The following is a 20,668-nucleotide window of genomic DNA, read 5'->3' as shown; positions in this document are numbered from 1 at the left end:
GGTTTTGTGGGCTGGACAGCTCTCCTCTATGCTGACTCCTCCGCCCGAATTTGGACTGGAGGGCTGGTCTGATGCATGCAAGGTTTGAACGGGGCACGCGCCAGGGTTGTCCCTTCTCCCCATTACTGTTTGTATTGGCAATGGAACCCTTAGCAGCTCATGCCAGAACAGGGCGGGCATACCGGGGGCTTGATATAAATGGCCAGGTTCATCATATTGAATTATATGCTGATGACCTTTTACTGTTCCTAGCAGACTTGGGGGCAGAACTCCTGGGGGCAAAGAGCTTACTCCAAGCTCTTAGCAGAGTGGCAGGACTGAAGGTGAACTGGTCAAAGTCCTGCCTGTTCCTGGCGCGCGGTGATAGGGTGCGCCCACAGCACACGGCAGGAGTTTTCTGGAAAGACAAATGTCTCCCCTACCTGGGCATCATATCTACCACGAACAGGAGGATATCTTTGAGGGCAATATCGGGAAGGCCATCAGAGGGGCAAAAGCCAACTTCGAATTTTGGGGTTCTCTGCCGTTATCAGTAGCTGGCCGAGTGGCCCTTCTTAAAATGATAACCCTCCCTCAGCTCTTGTATTACTTTGGGACCCTGCCGGTCTGGATCCCGGCGGCGTACTTCAAGCAGCTTCGTTCCATGATCCCGGCCTTCATCCGGAGCAAGGGCAGACGTAGGGTGGAGCTTAGCACACTCATGCGGCCAAGGGCAGAGGGTGTATTAGCGTTCCCGGACTACGCAACCTATTATTTGGCAGCGCAATTCCAATTGCTTAGACAGTGGGTAGCGAAAGGGACCAGGGGCAACGATGGACGTGGAGGGGATTTTGGAGACCTGATGCAGCTCTCCTGCATTATACTGAGGCTCCCAGTTAACACTGCGGCCCTCACCCTGGAGCTTGCCATGGCGCGAAAATGCTGGCACAGATATTTACGTAGAGCTTCCATTACACACCCTTATTCACCGGAAATACCGTTGATAATGTGTCGCGCACTTCCCCATGGTGGGACTTGGCAGAGTTTGGGAGCCTGGGAGGAGCCATAGGAGACCTATTTGAGGAGGGGGCCATGGTCCCGTTTAATGACCTGCAAACTCGCTTTGATCTACCTGGGTGTGATTTCCTGTAGTACACGGCCCTCACTGCGGCTATCAGGAAGCACTGGGGTAAGGGACTTTCAGAACCTCCAACTTCCATGGGCTGCCAATACGTAGTGCTCGCGGCAGACGCTTTTAAAGCAGTGACATGTCTCTATCGGCGCATGACGCTGGAATCCTTACTCCCCCTAACTGTCCTGAAACACAAATGGGAGATGGATATCGGGAAGGACAGCCCAGACAAGGCATGGGAGGCAATAGTAGAAGAGCACGAGAAACGCGAGGTTTCAGCTGGTACATTTCCATATCCTACATAGAGCATACCTTACCCCAGCCAAATTACATGCGTACTTCCCGGACCACTCGCCGGCCTGCCTGAGATGTAGCGCAGACAGCGTGTATTTTAAGCATATGATGTGGGATTGCCCGTCCTTAGACAGCTACTGGGAGGAGACAACGACAGTACTAGCAAAGCTCATGGATAAGGACCTCGACCCAACCATGGCTAATTGTATCTTGCACTGGTTTCCCCATACGTCCAAAACCAAAATTACTAGTAAATTTATTGATCTGGGTCTGCTCCTGGCGAAACGAAACATCACCACTCATTGGAAGGCAAGGCAGGGTCCTAGTGTAGCAAAGTGGAAGGCAGAATTCCTAAAATGGGCGGACTGTGAGGGAGTGGTTCAGTTACAAATAGCGAGGAGAACTGAGAGTGACAAGGCACTGGACCGGGCGAGAGCATGGGAAGCGCTCGTAGTCGTGCTTAACACTCCGGATGAAGAAGGGGGTGACACACTTGCAGAGGACCCTGGGGCAGCTGTGCTCTAACATGTAACCAGCGCTAAGATCCCGTTGGTCTGAGACCTCGCTCTTAACAGGGAAACACATCTAGCATGCTAGGAGCCACCTGGTGACAGTAGCCCCTCACACAATTTACTCGCACCACGCAGACCCCAGATACCATGGCTTTTTGCACCCTGCAATTAAATGACACACCTGGGGGGAGTGGGAAGAGAGGGACGGGTGGGGGGTTAGTTAGAGTTGGGAACTGTTACTGGTTGTAACTAACTAACTAACGTGGCAACAGCATGAAGTGCCTTACTAGTTGACCTATATATCCTACGATATTCAGAGATGCCATGGATATCCTGATATGCACTGTGATTTTGCTACATGTCAGGGGCATGTAACCGAAGCCCCTTTTCTTGCTTGTTTGGAAAAACAATAAAAATTATTTTTTTTATAAATCAGTTCTTAGCCAGGACCTTGCAGAGCGATCTATAAACCCAAAAGGTATGGATTGCTCCTGGCTTTGTTCTCCAATACATTGCACTTTCTCTGACGGTTCCTCACACCGGAACCCCCCTTGGTTTCTTCTGCTGTACAGGGTGTCCTCCTTCAGGGGCAGGCCACTCCTTCCCTCTTTCCGTAGGCCGGGGTGCTTCTAAGCACTAGGCAAACCATCAAGTGCTCCAGCAAAACATGTCGATTTCAGGTGATGTCCCCTTATGTCTGGGAGATTGGCTGTCAGTCATACACCAGCCCTGATTGTACAGCATCTCTTCTAGTACTCTGTAGAGCACTCCCTCCAATAGTCAAGAAGAAGTTGGGTTTCAAACAAAGTGGAGTAATTTAGATCCTACTTTTAAGCACATGTTTTAGAAAATGGGTGAGGCTTCTTTGTCTCTAACTTTAGAACCAATTTAAGGGTGGTTCTCTTTAAAGGGGCCTTCTCAGGCGCCTCTTCAGACACAGTCTTTGTGAAAAATGATGCTTCTCACAGCCTGTAGTACTGGGGCTATCTCCAAGCAGAAATAACCACAGTATGGGTACAATAAAATGTGGCCGTTCTGCACATGGTTCTCATCAGCCTTTCTGCGGAGGTAATCAGGGACAAACAAAAAGGCAGGTCTAGCCTAGGAACTTCCTCACCTTCAACATCATAAACTGTAGTGCCTCCCTTTACCTCTGCAATCCACCAAATCCCAGTGCTCAGTAACAAACAATGAACTGCCCTTTGCTAACAAAATATTAGCGGAATTTCTAAAGGTAGCATTGTCTCCATCCTCATCACTTCGATGTCTGGATTGCCACCCTCTAGCCACAGGAATACAGGCACTACACTTCCATTGTCTGGAGAAGCTGTCCTCATTCACCATCCTCCTAAACCAGGGGGAATCCAAAAAGGTTCCCACTGGCTTTATTACTCACACACACACACACACGCAAACACACATGTGCACGCAAACGCACACTTGTACCACCAGGCATGGGCCACAGACCCACTAGACAGACTCGTACACTACATACACATGTGATAACTCCAGAACAAAGACTTTGCAAAACTTCAACATATAAAAAATAGCGCCATAAGCATCCTTTTCAGATTGAAAAAAACACCACATTCCCTCCTTCATAGCAAAGCTATTTTTGTTAACAATTGATCACCAAGTACAACAAAGGATTTTTCATCTTAAGTGGAAAGCCATCCACACAAAAACTCTGAAATGCCTAACATATCTCTACAAGTTACATCAAACATCAATGGTTCTATTGCTTGCCTTGGTGCACAAATGATCATCCCAAAATGGAGAATTACAAGATTTTGAGGAAAAATCCGGAAAGTGGCTGGAGGAAATCTCTGGAACAATCTTCCCACAAAATCAGGTCATTGAACCACTACAAATCATTCAAAAACTCCCTAAAACAACTGCCACTCTAAAGACAATACTTATTGATTAAGTCTACCTCAGAAAACTAAGTAACTCTAGCTAATACTCCAGTATCTTGTCATAGGCTCTCATGCCCATAAGATCACCACAACATGACCCCACTGTTCCTTCAACTTTCTATATACAGAATAACGTTGATCTACTGATCAATATATTGCAATTAGCTTTCCCTTCCGTTAGTATGCTCTAACGCCCCTCTCATTCTCCATCTACAACCTGTTTGCCTCCTCTCCATTGTTACTCTCCCCTCCTTTGAACTGATCGCTACAAAGATACTTGTATTGTTTGAAATTGTTAATGTTTATCTTGCTACCATGAGAAACTGATTTTTTGCCAAATATATTTGCTGCGGCTAGAAGCTCAATGCCTGTTATTATTTTTTCTTATTATTATTATTATTATTAAGATGAAGAAGAAGAATGAGAAGAAGAAAAATAATTATATCTATAATATGATGTATATTATACATAATATAATCAGAATATTATATTGTTATTAATAATAATAATAATAATAATAATAATCATAACAATAATAATAATAGTGGAACTTTACACTAGAGGGCTGAGTAGGCCACATGCTCCTTGACACAAATAAAAAGGCAATATATCACAAAAACAAGTTTATGTGATACATTCAGGCCAGAGATATTAAACCTCCATCCACTTTGAGGGCACACTTGGTGCCCCCTTGCTGGTCATAGGACAGGTCCTGGACCTCACATTGTCAGTGCCAGGCCTAGGCCTCTGTGCACACTCTAGGTTAGTGTAACAGCAGCATCAAAATAAAGGCCAGGGGCCCGATTCACATAAGACATCTAAGACAAAATCCTAACTTTACGACTTTCGGTATTCACAAAGGGCATTTAGGAGTAGTAAAGTTAGGATTTTGTCTCAGTTAAACTCAACTTTTGGTCTTAAGTGAAAGGTATGTTTAACTAAGAACAAATCCTAACTTTACTACTCCTAAATGCCCTTTGTGAATACCAAAAGGCGTAAAGCTAGGATTTTGTCTCAGTTAAAGTTAAGTTTTGTTCTTAAGTTTGACTTAAGAGCGAAACTTAAGTTTAACTGAGACAAAATCCTAACTTTACTACTTGTAAATGCCCTTTGTGAATACCAAAAGTCGTAAAGTTAGGAGTTTGTGAATGCAGAGTGCTAGATATTTTGCTGGAATTGAAAAGCGCATCCTTGGGGTACCAGTTGTACCAAGGCCATGGGCACTCACATACAGATTAAGTAAAATATACTTGTTCATTTTGAGGCTGTTGCTGTCTCACAGGAGGCTGGCATGTTTTCATGAAAATGATAATAATGACAAGTGTGTTTGCTTGAGAAGTTGTGCATTTATAACTTTCGGTTTAGCATTCTGAAACTAAGCGTTTTTTTAAAACTTTCTTTCCCTTCCTTTTGCTTGCCCCCTGCGGATGAACCATGAAGAGAGGTGAGTTATAATTTGAATCTCGTTCTCTAGTTGTGTCTGTTCCTAGTAACTTCGTCTGTTGCTTTTACCATGTTATCCTCTTTTCTATTACCTATTCTGCTATTCTCTTCGTCCTTTCTTGCCTTAAGTTTAACGCCCCGCCCCCCACTTCTTACATCATATTCAACCATTAAGAACCTTCCAAAACGTATGCTTTAGGAAGACACAATGGGGGTCATTGTCTTTACTGAAAGGGAGCACGCGCCTTTCCACAAACAAAGGGAAGGACAGTCAAAAGGTTGTGGTCGCTGCGAGGCCGATCGAGCTGAGATGGAGTCAGTCTCCATGTCTTCCAGAGGCACAGCACTATCGTTAACATTCCCTTTAGCCCAACCCACCCCTGTATGAGGACCTGTTCTGAAACATCTAGCAAAAAATAACCTTTTTAGCATGTGATCTGAGTAAACATAGGAGTGTGTATGTGACGTATCATTACATTCTGGGAAATATTAGCCACTCCATACTATGCTAAGCGATTCCTATTTACTGTCCACAAGGCCTGTGTTCTTGCATGTTATAAAGAAATAACTAAATAAGGAACGTGTGCTTGCTTATTTTTTAATTAAGCGTTTTATCTGTCTTTAGAGAAAATCCAAGATCACAGCTTCTCGCAAACTCTTGCTGAAGGTAAGTGCAGCCTCGCTATCTTTAGAGCCCGTCTTTCTGCTAAGTGATCAGCTTCCTCACTCCTGCAACATCACGGTAGATCAGAAAGGTCCAAAACCCCTGACCGCTTCCTACAATTGAATTGTCTACTGTGTCGCTGTTAAATATGGCGCAAAACCTCTTTCCCAGGGCTCATATTGTGTTATTGCAACTCTACATATAGTTAACATGCATGCTTCCCAATGAGAATGTTGATACCCTGCCTTCTGTTCCATACATCATAATAGGGGTTATGTCCTTCTCAAGGGGAAAGAGGTGAATTCATTTTTGAGAGCAGAATCTGGGAGGTTCACGGTACGGAGTAAGAAGGGAGGAGTAGGGAATAAGAGGTTAGCAAATATCCGGCACGTTTCTGCATAGGCCATGTAAGGGCTCACAGCAGGCATACGTCCTCCATACTTACAGAAAAGAAGGCCCGATGGTCTGGTTGGTCACGGGAGAACTACTGCCAGGGGCTCAGATGGTTTCCTCGGATCACTGAAGAATTGGTTGAGTTTAAATGTCCAAGTGGGTGGGGTGGCGGTAGAAATACTTGCCAGGTGCATTGGCAGATAGAAAGAGAATCCATTAGGTTAATATGGTGTAAAGGACTGGATGTTTAAGTGGACAGATGGATTGGGTGGTCAGGAATCTGGTGGATTGGGTGGGTCACAGGAGAATTACTTGAATTTAGTTCGCTATTTTAATTAGTCACGTCGCTGGAATTCTAAAGGGTATGGTGGCTCACTGGTGAATACATCGAGGTCATGGGGATTGAGTGGGCACTGGAGAACTGCTATAGTTCAGTTAATTTGGAGGTGGGAATGTCTATGAAGAATCAATAGAAATGAATTGAGTTGAAAGGAGTTGGGTTGGTCACGGTGGCGTAATGAAACTTGAAGGGGCCCCCCTGCAGAGCGCATGGAGGAGCCTCCTTCTGGACTTACTCAGGAGCTCTCAGGTCATGGTACTGACTTGGGGTGGCCCCCTGGAGCTCGGTGACCGCCCGCACTGCAGGGGCCTTTGTTACGCCACTGGTTGCTCACATGGAAATTGATTGAGTTTATGTTGGGTGGGGTGGTCGATGGAGAAATGGAAGAGTTCCGATGGGTTGGTGTGGGTCACACAGGAATTTTTTGCATTTCAAACATATTGGGTGAGATACTGAAGAGTTACTAGAGTTCAGGGGCCGTATTATGTAAGGTGCAACAGGCGTTTTGCCCCCTTTATGCGCCCCTGTGTACTTTGTTACTATTGAAGGGAGCGCAGTCGCTTGTGCGTCCCCTTCTATAAACCGATAGCGCTGGCGCACTTAATGCGCCAGCGCTACCTTCAGAGGGTGTTCCCTCATTTGCATAGGGGTGTACCATATGCAAATGAGGGAATTCCTTTGACTCTGTGCCCCGCCATATTACAAACGCGGGCGCAGAGTCAAAGAAGCCCTCAGGAGGCACTGACAGTGCGCCATTTAAAAGGCGGCGCACTGTCAGTGCGCCCCCTGACAGCAGTCCTCTGCAGGAGGCAAAAGGGGTCCTATGGACCTCTCAGACATCCCCTTGCAGGCGGGTGCAGTCACTGACTGCACCCACCTGCAAGGGGATCTCTAAACCCCTTTGAAAGTGCCGGCGGGTGCCGCCTGCAGTGTGAAAACATGGAGCGGCTTCTCCGTGTCTTTCACATAAATGCGCTGCCCTGGGGGCAGCGCGAATTCGCGGCTGCCCTGGTGGAGGCGCATTCACCATAATGCGGTGCATTGGCCCGGCGCAAACAATGCCAATCTGTAATACGGCCCAAGATGGGTTGGGGGAATCACTGCAGAATTGGTAGCATTTACATGAGCTGAATGGGTCGCTGGAATTTGCGGGCCTTGAGATGCGTTTTGTATGTCAGGACAGATTGCTGCAATTCAGAGGGGTTGGGTGGTTTAATAGATATTGCTAGCATCCAGAAGAGTTGGGTGGGTCACTGAAAAATTGCAGGAAATTAACATAGACACTAAGATGGATATGGCACGTTTTTAGTGGTAAATTGTTCTAATTAAGTCTTGGCCCAATCAAACTTCAGACAGTCACTCGGCTTGAGTAGTTCATGGGAGACATCAGGAGTTCAGGTGGATGCAGCATTTGAGGGGTTGGGTCATTCGAGAAATGAGGTTGTAGGTCTTCAGCGAATCAAGGAAAGTTCTAGAGCATTGTGGATTGTCAGGATTAAGTTTATCTAAGGGTTGCAAGAATTTGAATGAACAATAAGATCATTAAAGAAGTACGGAAGAACTTAAGAGCTCATGTATGCTACTGGAGAAGTTTTGTTCACTTGACCATATATCCTAAGATGCTCTTTGTAGAAATAGTGGAGTTTTAATGGTTGTTGGACTTGAGTGGGTTGAGGGAGAACTCCGTGCATACAGGCAATTGTTTGCCTAGGATTTGTAATTGAAAACATGCTTGGTTTTAGGCCGCTTCAAAGGCCGTGATTACTCTTGGTAATTTTCTTCACACCAAGTTCTCGCCTCTGTGTAAAAACATCCTTCATTTGCAAGGACTTCCTGAACTGCAAACAGATCCTGAGCCCTACTTCTGTTTGCTCTCATTTCTGGTACATTTCTGCACCTGACCCCCATACATGTGCACCCAGAGACCTTCTTGTTTCTTCTCAAGTTTTATCTCTTAGGCTGTGAGAAAGAGAAGGCGGGTCAAAAGAATACCTAGGACTTTATTGCATAGCCTGATGGAATTTTACAAAGAAGACGATTGCAAAAACTAAGCCCCTGTTCCTCGTTACCAGAGACCACAGCCTGCACCTCACGGTGATCTATAAAGGTCCAAAGAGAAACCAACCGAGGACTTCAGTACACATATCCACTAAAGGCACTCCCAGAGCACCTGGATGCCAGGATGATACAATGATTTGATACCCAGCATAAAAACCTCTCTCCGCTCCACTCCACACACATCGGGAGGAAGGAGCAGACGCATCTAGGCTTGCCGGAAGGGACACACCTTGATAAAGTAAGAGATTGATAGATCAGAAGGACACAATATCCCTGTATATGTATGAAGGTGAATGAACATGTATGCTGCACACTAAAAGCTTTACCCCTCCTTTTCAGTATACTTTAGAGTGTGACTACAGGGGTCCTTGTGCCCTTTTTACATGGGGGCGTAGAAAACCCATCATTGGGGTAAAATCGTGAGCTAGTCTCACAACTGTAATAATGACATGATTTTACCTCACGTGTGAAGTACCACAAAACCACAAAGCATGCAAGTTTTGCATGCTTTCAAATATTCAAGCATTGTGATGCCTTCCCTACATATAGAATATGGAATGATAAGGATATTCTTGCCTATCCACAGGTATTGGAAAGCGAGATCAGTTAAGAGGTAGACACAGGTCACTCTGGTTTGGAGGCAAACCACATTGCCTCATTAGGATTCCATATGCCCGTCCTGATGAAAGCCATGGACTAAATTGAGCCACAAGGCCGAAATACGTTGACGGTAACAGTGGTGATGGGGTACTAATTCCCCTTATCTCCACAATTGATTTTATTCAACAAGTGTCATGTCTTGCGAATAAACTGTTTTAGGATGCCACATTGGTTTTTAAAACACTTACATCACAGATCCATTCTTAATTAGAAGTGACTCCCTGATGCCAGGTGTAGGCCCGCTCTCCATCAAACGGAGGTTTTGGAGAGCGAGGATTGTCCTAGGATGAAGCATGACACCTGGTGGTGTGTGAGGACAATCTGTTAAGTTTTTTTGTATGCCTAACACTTGTACTGAGTAGCGTTGAGAGGGATACATCACATATCTCTATAAATTGCAAAATTCTCGGGGAGCTTATTTTGTGTAGATATGCATAAAGTCCTTCCGGGACCTGTTAGATAGCTTAAAGGCTGCATGGGCCTTTTGTAATGCTGTTTCCATCTTTTTATCATGTGGGTCCTTGGGGCATAACCGTGGTTAGCCAAGATTGGAAATATGACGTCTACTTGCATCACCTCAAACAGACATGATTTTGTTCCACACTGACTATCTTTTTTGACATTCATTTGGAAGAATGCTGTATTAGGGATCTAACCGTTCTCTCGCAACCATTGTTTACATAAAAGGATGAACTACTATTTGGAAAGACAAGAGCTGATCATAGAACCTGTAGTGATCCCCTACTGCCACTGCCCAGTCTTGTACCATGGGTAATCCCAGGTTCTTACACACACATGCCAGTATCTCCTTAGCATTCTCTTGCAAGACATAAGTGTCTTTGTTGATAGTCTCCTTCTTAATAGAAGACTGGACTTGTGGGAGCTGACAATATCTGACATACTTCCCTTTGTGATCAGCAGCAAAACCAGAATCCCTTGTTCTTATAATCATGGTAAGCAGCTCTGTCCCTGATGATGTTTATTAAGGTGAAGGATCACTATTTCTCCCCTCCCCTAAATGAATTTTCTTATAAAAACTTTTGTCTTAAGAAGAGCATGAATGCGACAGAGACTGCACCTTACCAGAGCATCTTGCGCTACTCTAGTTTCTGGCATGCATTCTCCCTTCTGCAACGGCCTAGAAGAACACTGTTTCTCCCTAGCAGCACACTCCACACAACCCTTCCTGCCATGTCTAGGCCACCTTGCGCTCTGCAGTCTTGAAGCACCCATAGAATGGTCGTTGATGGGATCTTCAGTGCATCGTGACTGAGGGCGGCCTGTGGTCCTGCACCTCTGAACTCCAGCCCCAGGGCCATCACTAACATTGATCCTAACAGGACCTCCAGAGATGGGACGGAACAGGAAGCACACAAAATGGAAGGCATGTTTAGCGTCTAGCGGCACAGCATGAAAACATCATAACATAAGGACTGGTGCTAAAGGAACAGGCGAGTTATAAGGCCATCAAGAGAGAGTTTGGAAGAATTTGACTTTGCTGGTTCCTGGTGGAACCTACATTCAGATGATCATATGAGGTGAGAAGGACATATGGGAAACAGTTGAAATGTATCAGCCTGAATGCATGACATCAGCCCTGACAGAATTTCCGGAGTTAAAAGGGGTGTGATTAAAATGCTAGATTTTCAGCATACCTGTTGATTATGTAAATGAATTTTTTATCTATATAAATCTGTCATGACAAAATCAAAAGCATGGCTCTGCTCTTTCCCTCTGTGGTGTACGGTGAAACCTTGTCACAGATAATCACTTTGGTGTGGAGAATTGATGCCTGCGATAGAGCAAAGTGGTGAACTAATGCAAGAATCTGAACCCAACATGATTGTAGCGATTAAATCCATCTGTAACTAATCTTCATTATCACTGATGTTTTGGTGACTTATTTCTCCTGTAGAGTTTACTGCTCGCCAGAGCGAAGGATGCATGGGAGCAAGAACAAGTGGACAGGGAGGAAGAAAAGAATAGGTTTCTGTCGGAGAGAATCCCCAGGCTCAACACCAGCGGCTTGTCACTGAGTCAACTTCAGGTCAGTGAAGCGAGTGCTTAAATCTTCCTCAATAAAGGTGTCTCCTAGGCTGCTTACTGGGAATACAATGTCAAGAGCTGCGCTATTCCTGTTTGATTAAGAGGGCGAAGCCAAGAATTGTCCACTGGCCTCCCACTTATTTCATGTGTATCTTGAGCCTCTTAGACAGTTCTTAGATGCCACCAGGCTTTCATATCACCAATATGAGGACCACATGCAGATTTATGTTAGAATCAACTACAAAAGCTGCATCAGCCACTGAAAGGAATGCCTTTCCAACACACAAAGCCGGATGACCGGACATAAACTAAACCAAAACAAATCAATCTAAATATCTGATAGTAGACCCAAACCCTGAAACCAGCAAGTGTACAAAGATGATTCACACAGGTCTTTACACAGAGATGATATAGATTCACAAATCACTATGCTGCACATTAGATACAAAACTAAACCAAGACACCCATATAAAATCATTGGTAGTAGGTGATCAGTGCCAGCTAAAACTCATAAAGCAACTAAGCGACTCATCCCAAAGAAGATCTTAAACAGGTTGCACAAGCACTGGTAATGTTGTGACAGGAATATAGAACTTCACTTTATTATCTGCCATCATTATCATCTGCCTCTATATAAATAAAGTGAAATATGTATGCGCTTTCTCTTTGCTCTAGACCATTGAATCTGGAATTTCTGTCATTGTATCACATCCATTATTTAAATATTAAGGACCATTGTGTACTATAAATTTCTATTGTTTCTCCTGCATTCATTCCAATGAAAGCATTGCAGAATGCTCCTCAGTTATGTCCACGCTATATGGATATCTTCTTTCAAGTTTTGTATTCCATGGTTTTACTTTGTTTTCTGGTATATATAACCCTGGAATTCCAATGGAATATATAAAACACAAAGTAAAAACAGGACTGGATGAGTTACTCACTCATGGAATTGGGAAACATGAGAGTTCACATTTAGAGGTACAGTTCACCCGGTACCTCTGCCTTATGTAAATGCCACAGCCTTATGTAAATGTCAACATTAGTGTTTTCTTTGCCACACTATGGTGAAAGTGATTAAATAATGCAGCATGTCTGGGGTGCAGTGTTTTGCCGCACCTTTACTAAAATGATCAAACCCACAGAGAAAGGTGAATAGCAGTAGAACGAACCAGCCAGAGATGGACACTTCAATGCGTTTTATTATTTTTAAATGGATGCAGTAACTAGGATAATTTAGGATGTCAGCATTGCATAGACAAACCTGAAATACAACCAGAAGAGGAGCCAATTTCAAATAGGCTATACTTTCCACCAGCCTGTCTTTCAGTGAAAGGAAGTTTAGCTTATTGAGATCTGTTTAATCAAGCAAGTCACTGTGGACCACAAAAATAACCCAAATGATGGTGTTTAACCAAAGGGCAACCCGGGATTCTATTTTTAAGACCCGCTAATGATGCAACATTTGGACTTTTCATGTGAATTCAAGAATGTGCTCAATTGCAGGAAAGAGGTAGTGGTTAGTCCACATCCTTTTATCTCCCCTTCTACAATGACTCTTCCACTGTGTAATCTGTGTCAGTGATTGGGAGCAATGGTCGTACTTTGACCACTGTTCTGGGTAGACCACTGACAAGCTAAACCAGAAAGCTGGGCAGTGTTGAAGGAAATGACAATACAAGAAGCTACCCAAAATACATTAAACGGGCGGGGACAGGGGATTAACTAAATTACATTAAACTGAAAGACCACTAACCTGTAACAATTATTTGCCAGGTTTATTTGTACATGGTGGCACAATATGCTTTGTACAAAATATTTTAGTTTTAAATAGTACCAAACAATTTTACAGTTCATTAGATTTGATTTCCCTTTATACTTTGAAATCTAATTATAATCCATCATATCGAAACGACATTACATTGTACAACCTTCGCAACCCTCCTGCCCCCCTAGAAACCACATCCCCTCTCATAAACCAAACACACCCATTCATCCATAAGCTAAAAAACACCATTGGCTTAAAATTATTTAAATGCATCACCTCTAGTATTGCACAGCTATAAAGTGATGGTAGTCATAGCCAATGAGTACTAAAAAACATGTTAATCACGTTTCGGTGAAACACACCACCAATTATTCAGCCACCTTCCTCAGGACTAACACATATATCCAACTATAAAATCAATTTGAAGGCTTCAAGCTTCATGGGGTACATTATTTGTTCTGATACATCTACGTGCTTTTGAGATTCATATTTGAAGGGGAATTATTACAGAATGCCCTTCAGATGCAAATCGTGTGTATTGAATTTCTTCCTGATTAATCCTACACATCTAGCCAAATTTATATCAGTAATAGGCAGGATGTTGAAATACTGGTGAAAATCCGAACTTTCAACAGTATCTCACCATCTGTTGGCTTGAAATCCCTCATCTGTGCAGAATGCCAGGATCATTTTGAAGTTCACGTTGGAAACTCTGAGCACACACTAGCCATTGTGAATAAACAAACAGCATCACTGATGATCCTGGCATTCTACACAGACTATTTCTCACCACCACTGGTGTCACTCTACGGACTCCCAATAATGGGTTACATTCAGAAAATGATGCACCTTACCTAAAGTACTCCAAGTTGCCCTGCTTCTTTTAATACGTATTCACACCTTACCAACAACCCAAAAGAGAATCAGAATCAGAGACAGAAATTTATTGGAGGCAGTTTGATGTGTGTGAAATTATCATAGTTCTTGAGCTTACTTCCTCAATCCTTCACCTCGAAAAAGGATTTTTTTAGATTTACTACACCGCTAAAAAAATATCTTTTCTGACAAAGCTGGATGTCTACTGAAGGAGCAATCTTCAACTAGGAAATGCTGTCTCCCAACCCAGATCTTTGATAGCACCCACAAAGATTGCTTTAAAGGTGCCTACGATAGTGTCAGTGGTTTATCTTAACAGCAAATAAAATAATGTACCTAGAGATTCCCTGTTCCTTTCCTCTTTCGTACTTGTTCCACTAGGCATATGTCCCTGAAATACTTTTATTTTTTAGACATTTTTTATAAAGGTTTTAGATGTTAAGGTTTAGAGTTTTAGGATTTCTTGTCTATCATACACGATAGTAAAACCAACAGTGCACATCAGACACTTATTGGCAGTAGATATCATGGGATACAAGAGGCCAGGTAATGCTTACTACTGTGATAAAGCTGTATCTAGAAGGACAAGAGTAGATACACTCTATACTGTGACAAGAATTGATGGTGCTGTAAACTCGTTTGACCCACCAGTAATGACACCAATAGTAAGATCCTGGCACCACACATCAGTGTTTCTTTTTTGAGGGGTGAGGTTTGTGTGCGAGAGATAGGTTGAGGAGGTGTCTTAGGCCGGGTGCCAAACAAGGCAAGAGAGGAAGATGTTGAAGTAAACTATTGTAGTAATTCGCCTTATTGACTGCTGCATATCCACTTTCTATCCCTCTGTCAGGAGCTGTGCACTGAGCTCCACGCCAAAGGAGCAATTGTGGACGAGGAGCGATATGACTGCGAGGCAAAGGTTCTGCACAACAGGAGAGAGGTGAGGGTTCCTCGTGAGGGAAGAGCATGTTCAGGAAAAAAGAATCCCCTTGACCATGTACGTATAGATAGTATTTTAGTAGGTGGAAGGATGAATGCCTAGAGGGCAATACTGTTTTTGTAAGCTTAGCCCGGTGATCCCTGTACAAGACAGCAAATAGATTATGGGGCATATGCATCAACATTAGCATTTGCGATTCCTTATTAGCGAAAAATAAGGATTCGCTAATAAGGAATAGCAAAAGGCTATGCATGTAGGAATCGCTATTCAAATAGCGATTCCTTAACTTTCCTTAATTGCTACTAGCAAATAGCGAGTAGCAATTAAGTAATGCCGTCCCAATCATTCCTATGGGCCTCCAGGCCCATAGGAATGAATCGGAGATTGCATGAGCAAATAGCGAGTACCAGTAGGTTCTCGCAAATTGCTCATGCAATTTCAAGGGTGCAAGGGTGTCAAAATGACACCCTATAGCACCCCTGAAAATGATATGTGCACATATGTTGCACACACATGCTCTAAGGGCATGTGTGTGCGCAACATGAAACTTTGAAAAATGCACAAAAGTGCATTTTTCAAAGTTTTTGCAAATTACCATGCAGTTCATCTTCATGGTAATTTGCTCCCCCTATTAGCGAAATCGCTATTTTTTTAACTTTGATGCATTGCATTTAAGGAATCTCACTTTGGGATTCCTTAAATGCAATCGCTATTTAAGGAATCGGTATTTAAGGAATCCCTATTTAAAGAATCGCTATTTAAGGATTCCTTAAATAGCGATTTTTGCTTTTGGGTTGATGCATTGGGATTGGGTATTTTTAACTTAATACCGGGAGCTATTAGCGAATCGGTATTTTACCGACTGGATTTTGGGTTGATGCATGAGGCTGTATATTGGTAATCATTTCATACGCAAAATATGTTGTTATGTAAAAAGGGTCAGGGTTCTACAGAATCCCCTCCATAATGGACCAGTAGGCGCAGAGATTCATTGCAAGAGTCTCGGACAAGAGTGATCTGCTCACCTCCATTGCTCCGTCCGCCGCAGGCAGCTCTGCCATCACACACCCCTGGTTCTTAATTCCTTTACATTCTCTAGATCCAGACCCTGAAGATGAAAGTTCTAGACCTGAGAGGGAAGTTCAAGCGTCCCCCTCTGCGCCGGGTGCGGGTCTCAGCCGACGCCATGCTGAGAGCTCTGCTGGGCTCCAAACACAAGGTGTCCATGGACTTGAGAGCCAACCTGAAATCGGTGAAGAAGGAAGACACGGAGAAGGTGAGTGAGTACAATGCAACACATATAGGAATCTTTGCATCTTTCCAGGTGTGATAACTGGTCCATTAAAGAATCAAGCAGAACATTGCATCTGTAACAATCAGTGTGGAATCCCTGTCAGTCTACAGTCGTATAGAAGAAAAATCAACACAAATAAAACCGCGAGCAGTATTTTCGATATTTCATGTTTTTTAAACGCAAAAATAATATTTTAAAGCGGAACTTTACTACGGGGAAAGTGGTCAGGAAAAAAGAGAAAGGAAAATGTGCAGAAGCGTCTAGATTTAACGGAGAGCATACAAGCAGAGAGGTAGGGGCCAAGGGAGGTTCGGAAATGAGGAATGTAAGAAAGGAAGATCCCCTAATAAGTGGAGGCGATTGAATTTCTACATTTTGGATTTTGATAGTTTGTGACTTCTGTGCGCGGAAAGTGAGATTTTTTTCACCCAGAAATATTGTATGAAGTTATGAGACAGCAATATATAGTTTGTGGTCACTGAGGCGGAAAGGTTAGCATGATGGAAGGGTAAACGCTGGAATGAATGCACAGTGCACTCTGGCTATAGGGAAACTAACGAAGTGAAAAAAACATTGACAAAGCCTAATGGACAGCAAGACGCCTTATTAAGGCTAAGAGGCGCTTATTCAACTAAACTGGAAAGAGGGAGAGAAGGGGTTTAAGACTGTGGTTCAGGAACTTTAGCAAATACATTGTCTTCGATGTGGGAGGACGTTGGAGGGCTCGGGCGGTCCTTGGAAAGTAGTGTGAGGAAAAGTGGTGGGATGGAATATGTGGCTGGACAGACCCTGGAGATCAGGGTTGTGTTAACTGACCTGTGACCAGGGCGCAGCTGGCTGGTGCCTTCGGAGAAGATCACTGAGAACAGTAGTGGAAACTGGAAAGTCTATACCAAAACACAAACTCCTAAAAAACTTGATTTCATAAAGTCACTCCTTTTTCAAGTGAGGCTCTTCGATATGTTTTAACTACCATTTAATCATACTATACTTTTCCTGCACTCTGTTCTGCACACAGGAAAGACCTGTCGAGGTGAGCGATTGGCGTAAGAATGTGGAAGCCATGTCAGGCATGGAAGGAAGAAAAAAGATGTTCGATGCTGCCAAGGTCCCAGCCGGACAGTAAAATGGTAACTATGAGTCAACCACTAAGGAGATGTTCAGGACCAGTGTTGATGCTGGTCTGAAGACAGCACATTTAACAATAATCCCAGTCCCTTCTAATAGGCAGAACATTCCATTTACTCCTGTGCATTGATCCCGGCATGTTGAAATGGGTAAGTAACTGTCAGTAACACTCAGGAGAGCGTGGGGGGAGAACCGATCTACCCAGACGAACTGGTGGAATCAATGACTGCAGCAGCCTGCAGATCTGATCAGTCCAAAGAGTCCCAGAGATTTAGCCATGTGTTCTCTGTTCTAACTACTGATCTGTCTGAAAGATACATGATATCTGAACTAACAGAAAATTCTTGGCAATTGTCTCTTCCAAATAATGGTGTACCTCCTTTAACAAACTGAGTCAGTCAAGTTAATATGCTCATCACTCGAAACATAATATCAGAGTTGAGCATCCAGAGACATCTCTGTGGTCTGAAGGTCAACCCAAATATCTTGGAGTTAGGATCAGTCAGCGGAGAAGGGGATAAAACATGGCGTGGTAGATTGGGTCCTGTTTTCGTGGTTCTTTGAGCCATTGTGTAACTTACCACTATTGCTGCTCCCCACAGCAACTTAATTCTACTGTCTGGGAGATAATTCTTATCTCATTAGTGCCATGATATCTCTTGGGATGATTGTTGCGCTTTACAAGTACATTAAAATTAAATTCTGCTTATATTCATGCCTGACCTCTCTCCCAGGTCTCATGGCCTTCAGTCAGGCATAGTCAGAGCTGCTGCCATGTGCGTGCCCTGTGGAGCTGTGGTACAGCCCTTTCTACCCAGTGCCAGAAGTCACGAAGGCCAGAACCAGAAAAGAAGGCATTTAGGGCGCTAAGAGCCTTGTTTAATTTCTGTCATATCCAATCATTGCCCTTCACCAAGAACCTGCAATTTGCTTCTCAGTGTTGCTCTATTCTTTTCACATTTTTTAACATGCTGTCTAAAGAGAGACACCTCAACTCTTTGCTAGACAAATTTCTGCCAGCAAACAAACCCAATGAGTTTCCTATGGCTAGCTTAAAGCAGATCGTTGGAAAAGTCTTTGAGGTTATTTAATGGCAAAAAGATGAATTCTCATTCCTCACATAATTAGTTTAGATTAAATACATATCAGAATTTTGAAACGTATGTCTTCTTTGTTCCGATATATTTATTCTTTTTACTTTGGTATTTTGTTCAATTATAGGATGTAGTTGGTGCACTGTCAGGGGCATATGTACTAGAGAAGTGGCAGAGCGTGGCATGGCATTAGCCTCCTTGGCTTAACACTATGCTCTGCCACTTCTGAAATGCAGGGCTGCACCATATTTACAACAATATGATGCAGCCCTGTGTTTCCCTGTGCGCTGGTGCTAAATTTAGGAGCCTAGCACCAACGCTGGCACCCTTGCACCATAGTGCGAGGGTGTCTGCCTTGAGGGGAAGATTGTTTATGTGCAGGAATCACCCAAATAGTGTTTTGAAACTTCTACCTGTGCTGCTTAATGGAAGAGGAAGTCTAGTGCACAGCTAAATAAGGTAATGGAAATGAGGGTTCTACGGACGTAATACAAATAGAACATGGATGTCCTAGACACATAGTTGAGGCTGTTAGAGGAGGTCCTGGGCAAGGTTTTAATGCACTTAATAAAGATAGACAAACTAGATTTTTTAATAAAGATTAGCAGACTAGAGTTCTGCAGTGGAAGTCCGATGTACACAAAAGGCATGGTTGGTTGAGGCTCATAAAACTTGAACCAAGTAGTGTTGCCCATGGGAGGTAAATCCCAAGTGGTTTTGGTGACATCACAAAATTAATAGTATGAACGTGTTCTATGTTCTGAAGTTTGATTTCTCTTTTTATTTTATTTCAGGAGGAAGTGGCCTGAGTTGACAACGTAACTACTTCATCAATCAATACCCAATAATCGCCATTTTCACAACTCTTTTCTGACTCTGCCCCTACTGACCCCTTAAAGACTGTTTTTGAGTCTAGGCTGCCAATGGTTGTTTATATTCTAGGGAACACCCCACAAGTAGTGTGAGAAATTCCACTGCCATGTAGCTTTCAATTGTTCAACTCATTTATGACTGTTGTGGCAAAGAGCATGAGCTAGTTGCTCTCACCTGCCTTAAGCTCCCGGCCCAAAACTCTTGGCGCCCATGTAAGCTGTAAGGTGTAACAGGGCTATACACTTTGCCCATGATAGCCCACTGCACCTTTCCACTCCCTTCATCACGTTTTTGACATAGGTTGCACCTTTCTTTGCCTGACATTTCTCCCAGGGTTGCACTATCATCCTCTTGTCTTGAGTTACTTCTACTATCAATTCCAGGGTTCACTCTACTCTAGCAAAGACCAACATCGGCGTAGGCTTCAGTCTTCCCCCACTATGACTGAATGTCGCCATTGGGTCAGTGCCTCTCCTTGATGGGAGTGACCCCCATTTTCCTCTGTCTGAGAACATCAGGGTGGCCTGAGGTCCTTTCTGATTAGACTGGAGCTGTTCTTGCTAGACTTGAGATTAATCACTCTAGAACTGACATATATCCCTCAAAGTTTGAGCTATCTCTGGCTTCTCCTGAGCTTCAGTCAGATGTCCCAGGACTTCTTCATGTTTGATATATGTCACCTCTAACTTGGCCAGCTGTCCCTCTCCCTCTCTCTGACTCCACTCGTCAACAGAGTGGATTGTAACAGAAGGACACTGATGCTGGAGTATAGTTTTACAGGTTACGAAAGAGGAGCCACCCGTCTGTCAACATGGAAGACTCTGTGAAAGAGTATACCCTCTCTCTCCTTGGATTGGCACAACTCACTAAACCAGGCTTAATTTTCTGTAACCCATTTTAATTGAACTTGGATTTGTAATATTTCTTTTCTACAGGAAATCGGGAATCAATGTCACATGATGCAAAGTGACAGAATGTCACAAATACATGACTATGAAACATTCGTTTGGTGGACTGGATTTATTTCTCCTGGGGGGCATCCACCGGGGTCAGAGTCACGCGCAGCAGTCACCCTTTTCTATTCTTGACACCCAGTTGATTTGACTATTCTGGACAATCTGCATGAGGCATGAGAAACTGTGTATGTCACACCGTGTTAATAAAATATTCAAGAGAAAAACAATCAAAGAACATATGTTATAAGTTTCCATATTGATTGAATGAGGGGACTGCTGCAGAAATGCACTTTATGGCTCGC

General features: G+C 43.5%; 1 protein-coding gene across 2 annotated transcripts in view; it reads left to right on the top strand.

The window, feature by feature from the left end:
* The window catches only part of LOC146861374 (troponin I, slow skeletal muscle), a 56,374-nt gene extending 35,963 nt beyond the window's left edge, over nucleotides 1-20,411 (top strand). For both annotated transcript variants that reach the window (XM_085645677.1, XM_085645678.1), the window contains exons 3-8: nucleotides 5,902-5,943; nucleotides 11,307-11,438; nucleotides 14,932-15,021; nucleotides 16,121-16,297; nucleotides 17,334-17,445; nucleotides 19,332-20,411. In XM_085645677.1, coding sequence (XP_085501803.1) covers nucleotides 16,136-16,297; nucleotides 17,334-17,441 — 270 coding nt within the window. In that variant the 5' untranslated portion in view covers nucleotides 5,902-5,943; nucleotides 11,307-11,438; nucleotides 14,932-15,021; nucleotides 16,121-16,135 and the 3' untranslated portion in view covers nucleotides 17,442-17,445; nucleotides 19,332-20,411. The remainder of the gene's footprint in view (nucleotides 1-5,901; nucleotides 5,944-11,306; nucleotides 11,439-14,931; nucleotides 15,022-16,120; nucleotides 16,298-17,333; nucleotides 17,446-19,331) is intronic.
* Nucleotides 20,412-20,668: the final 257 nt, after the last annotated feature.

The sequence above is a fragment of the Triturus cristatus genome, chromosome 3_1 (assembly GCF_964204655.1).
Source record: "Triturus cristatus chromosome 3_1, aTriCri1.1, whole genome shotgun sequence".
In the NCBI taxonomy this organism is placed as follows: Eukaryota; Metazoa; Chordata; class Amphibia; order Caudata; family Salamandridae; genus Triturus; species Triturus cristatus.
This window is presented reverse-complemented; position numbering and strand designations above follow the sequence as displayed.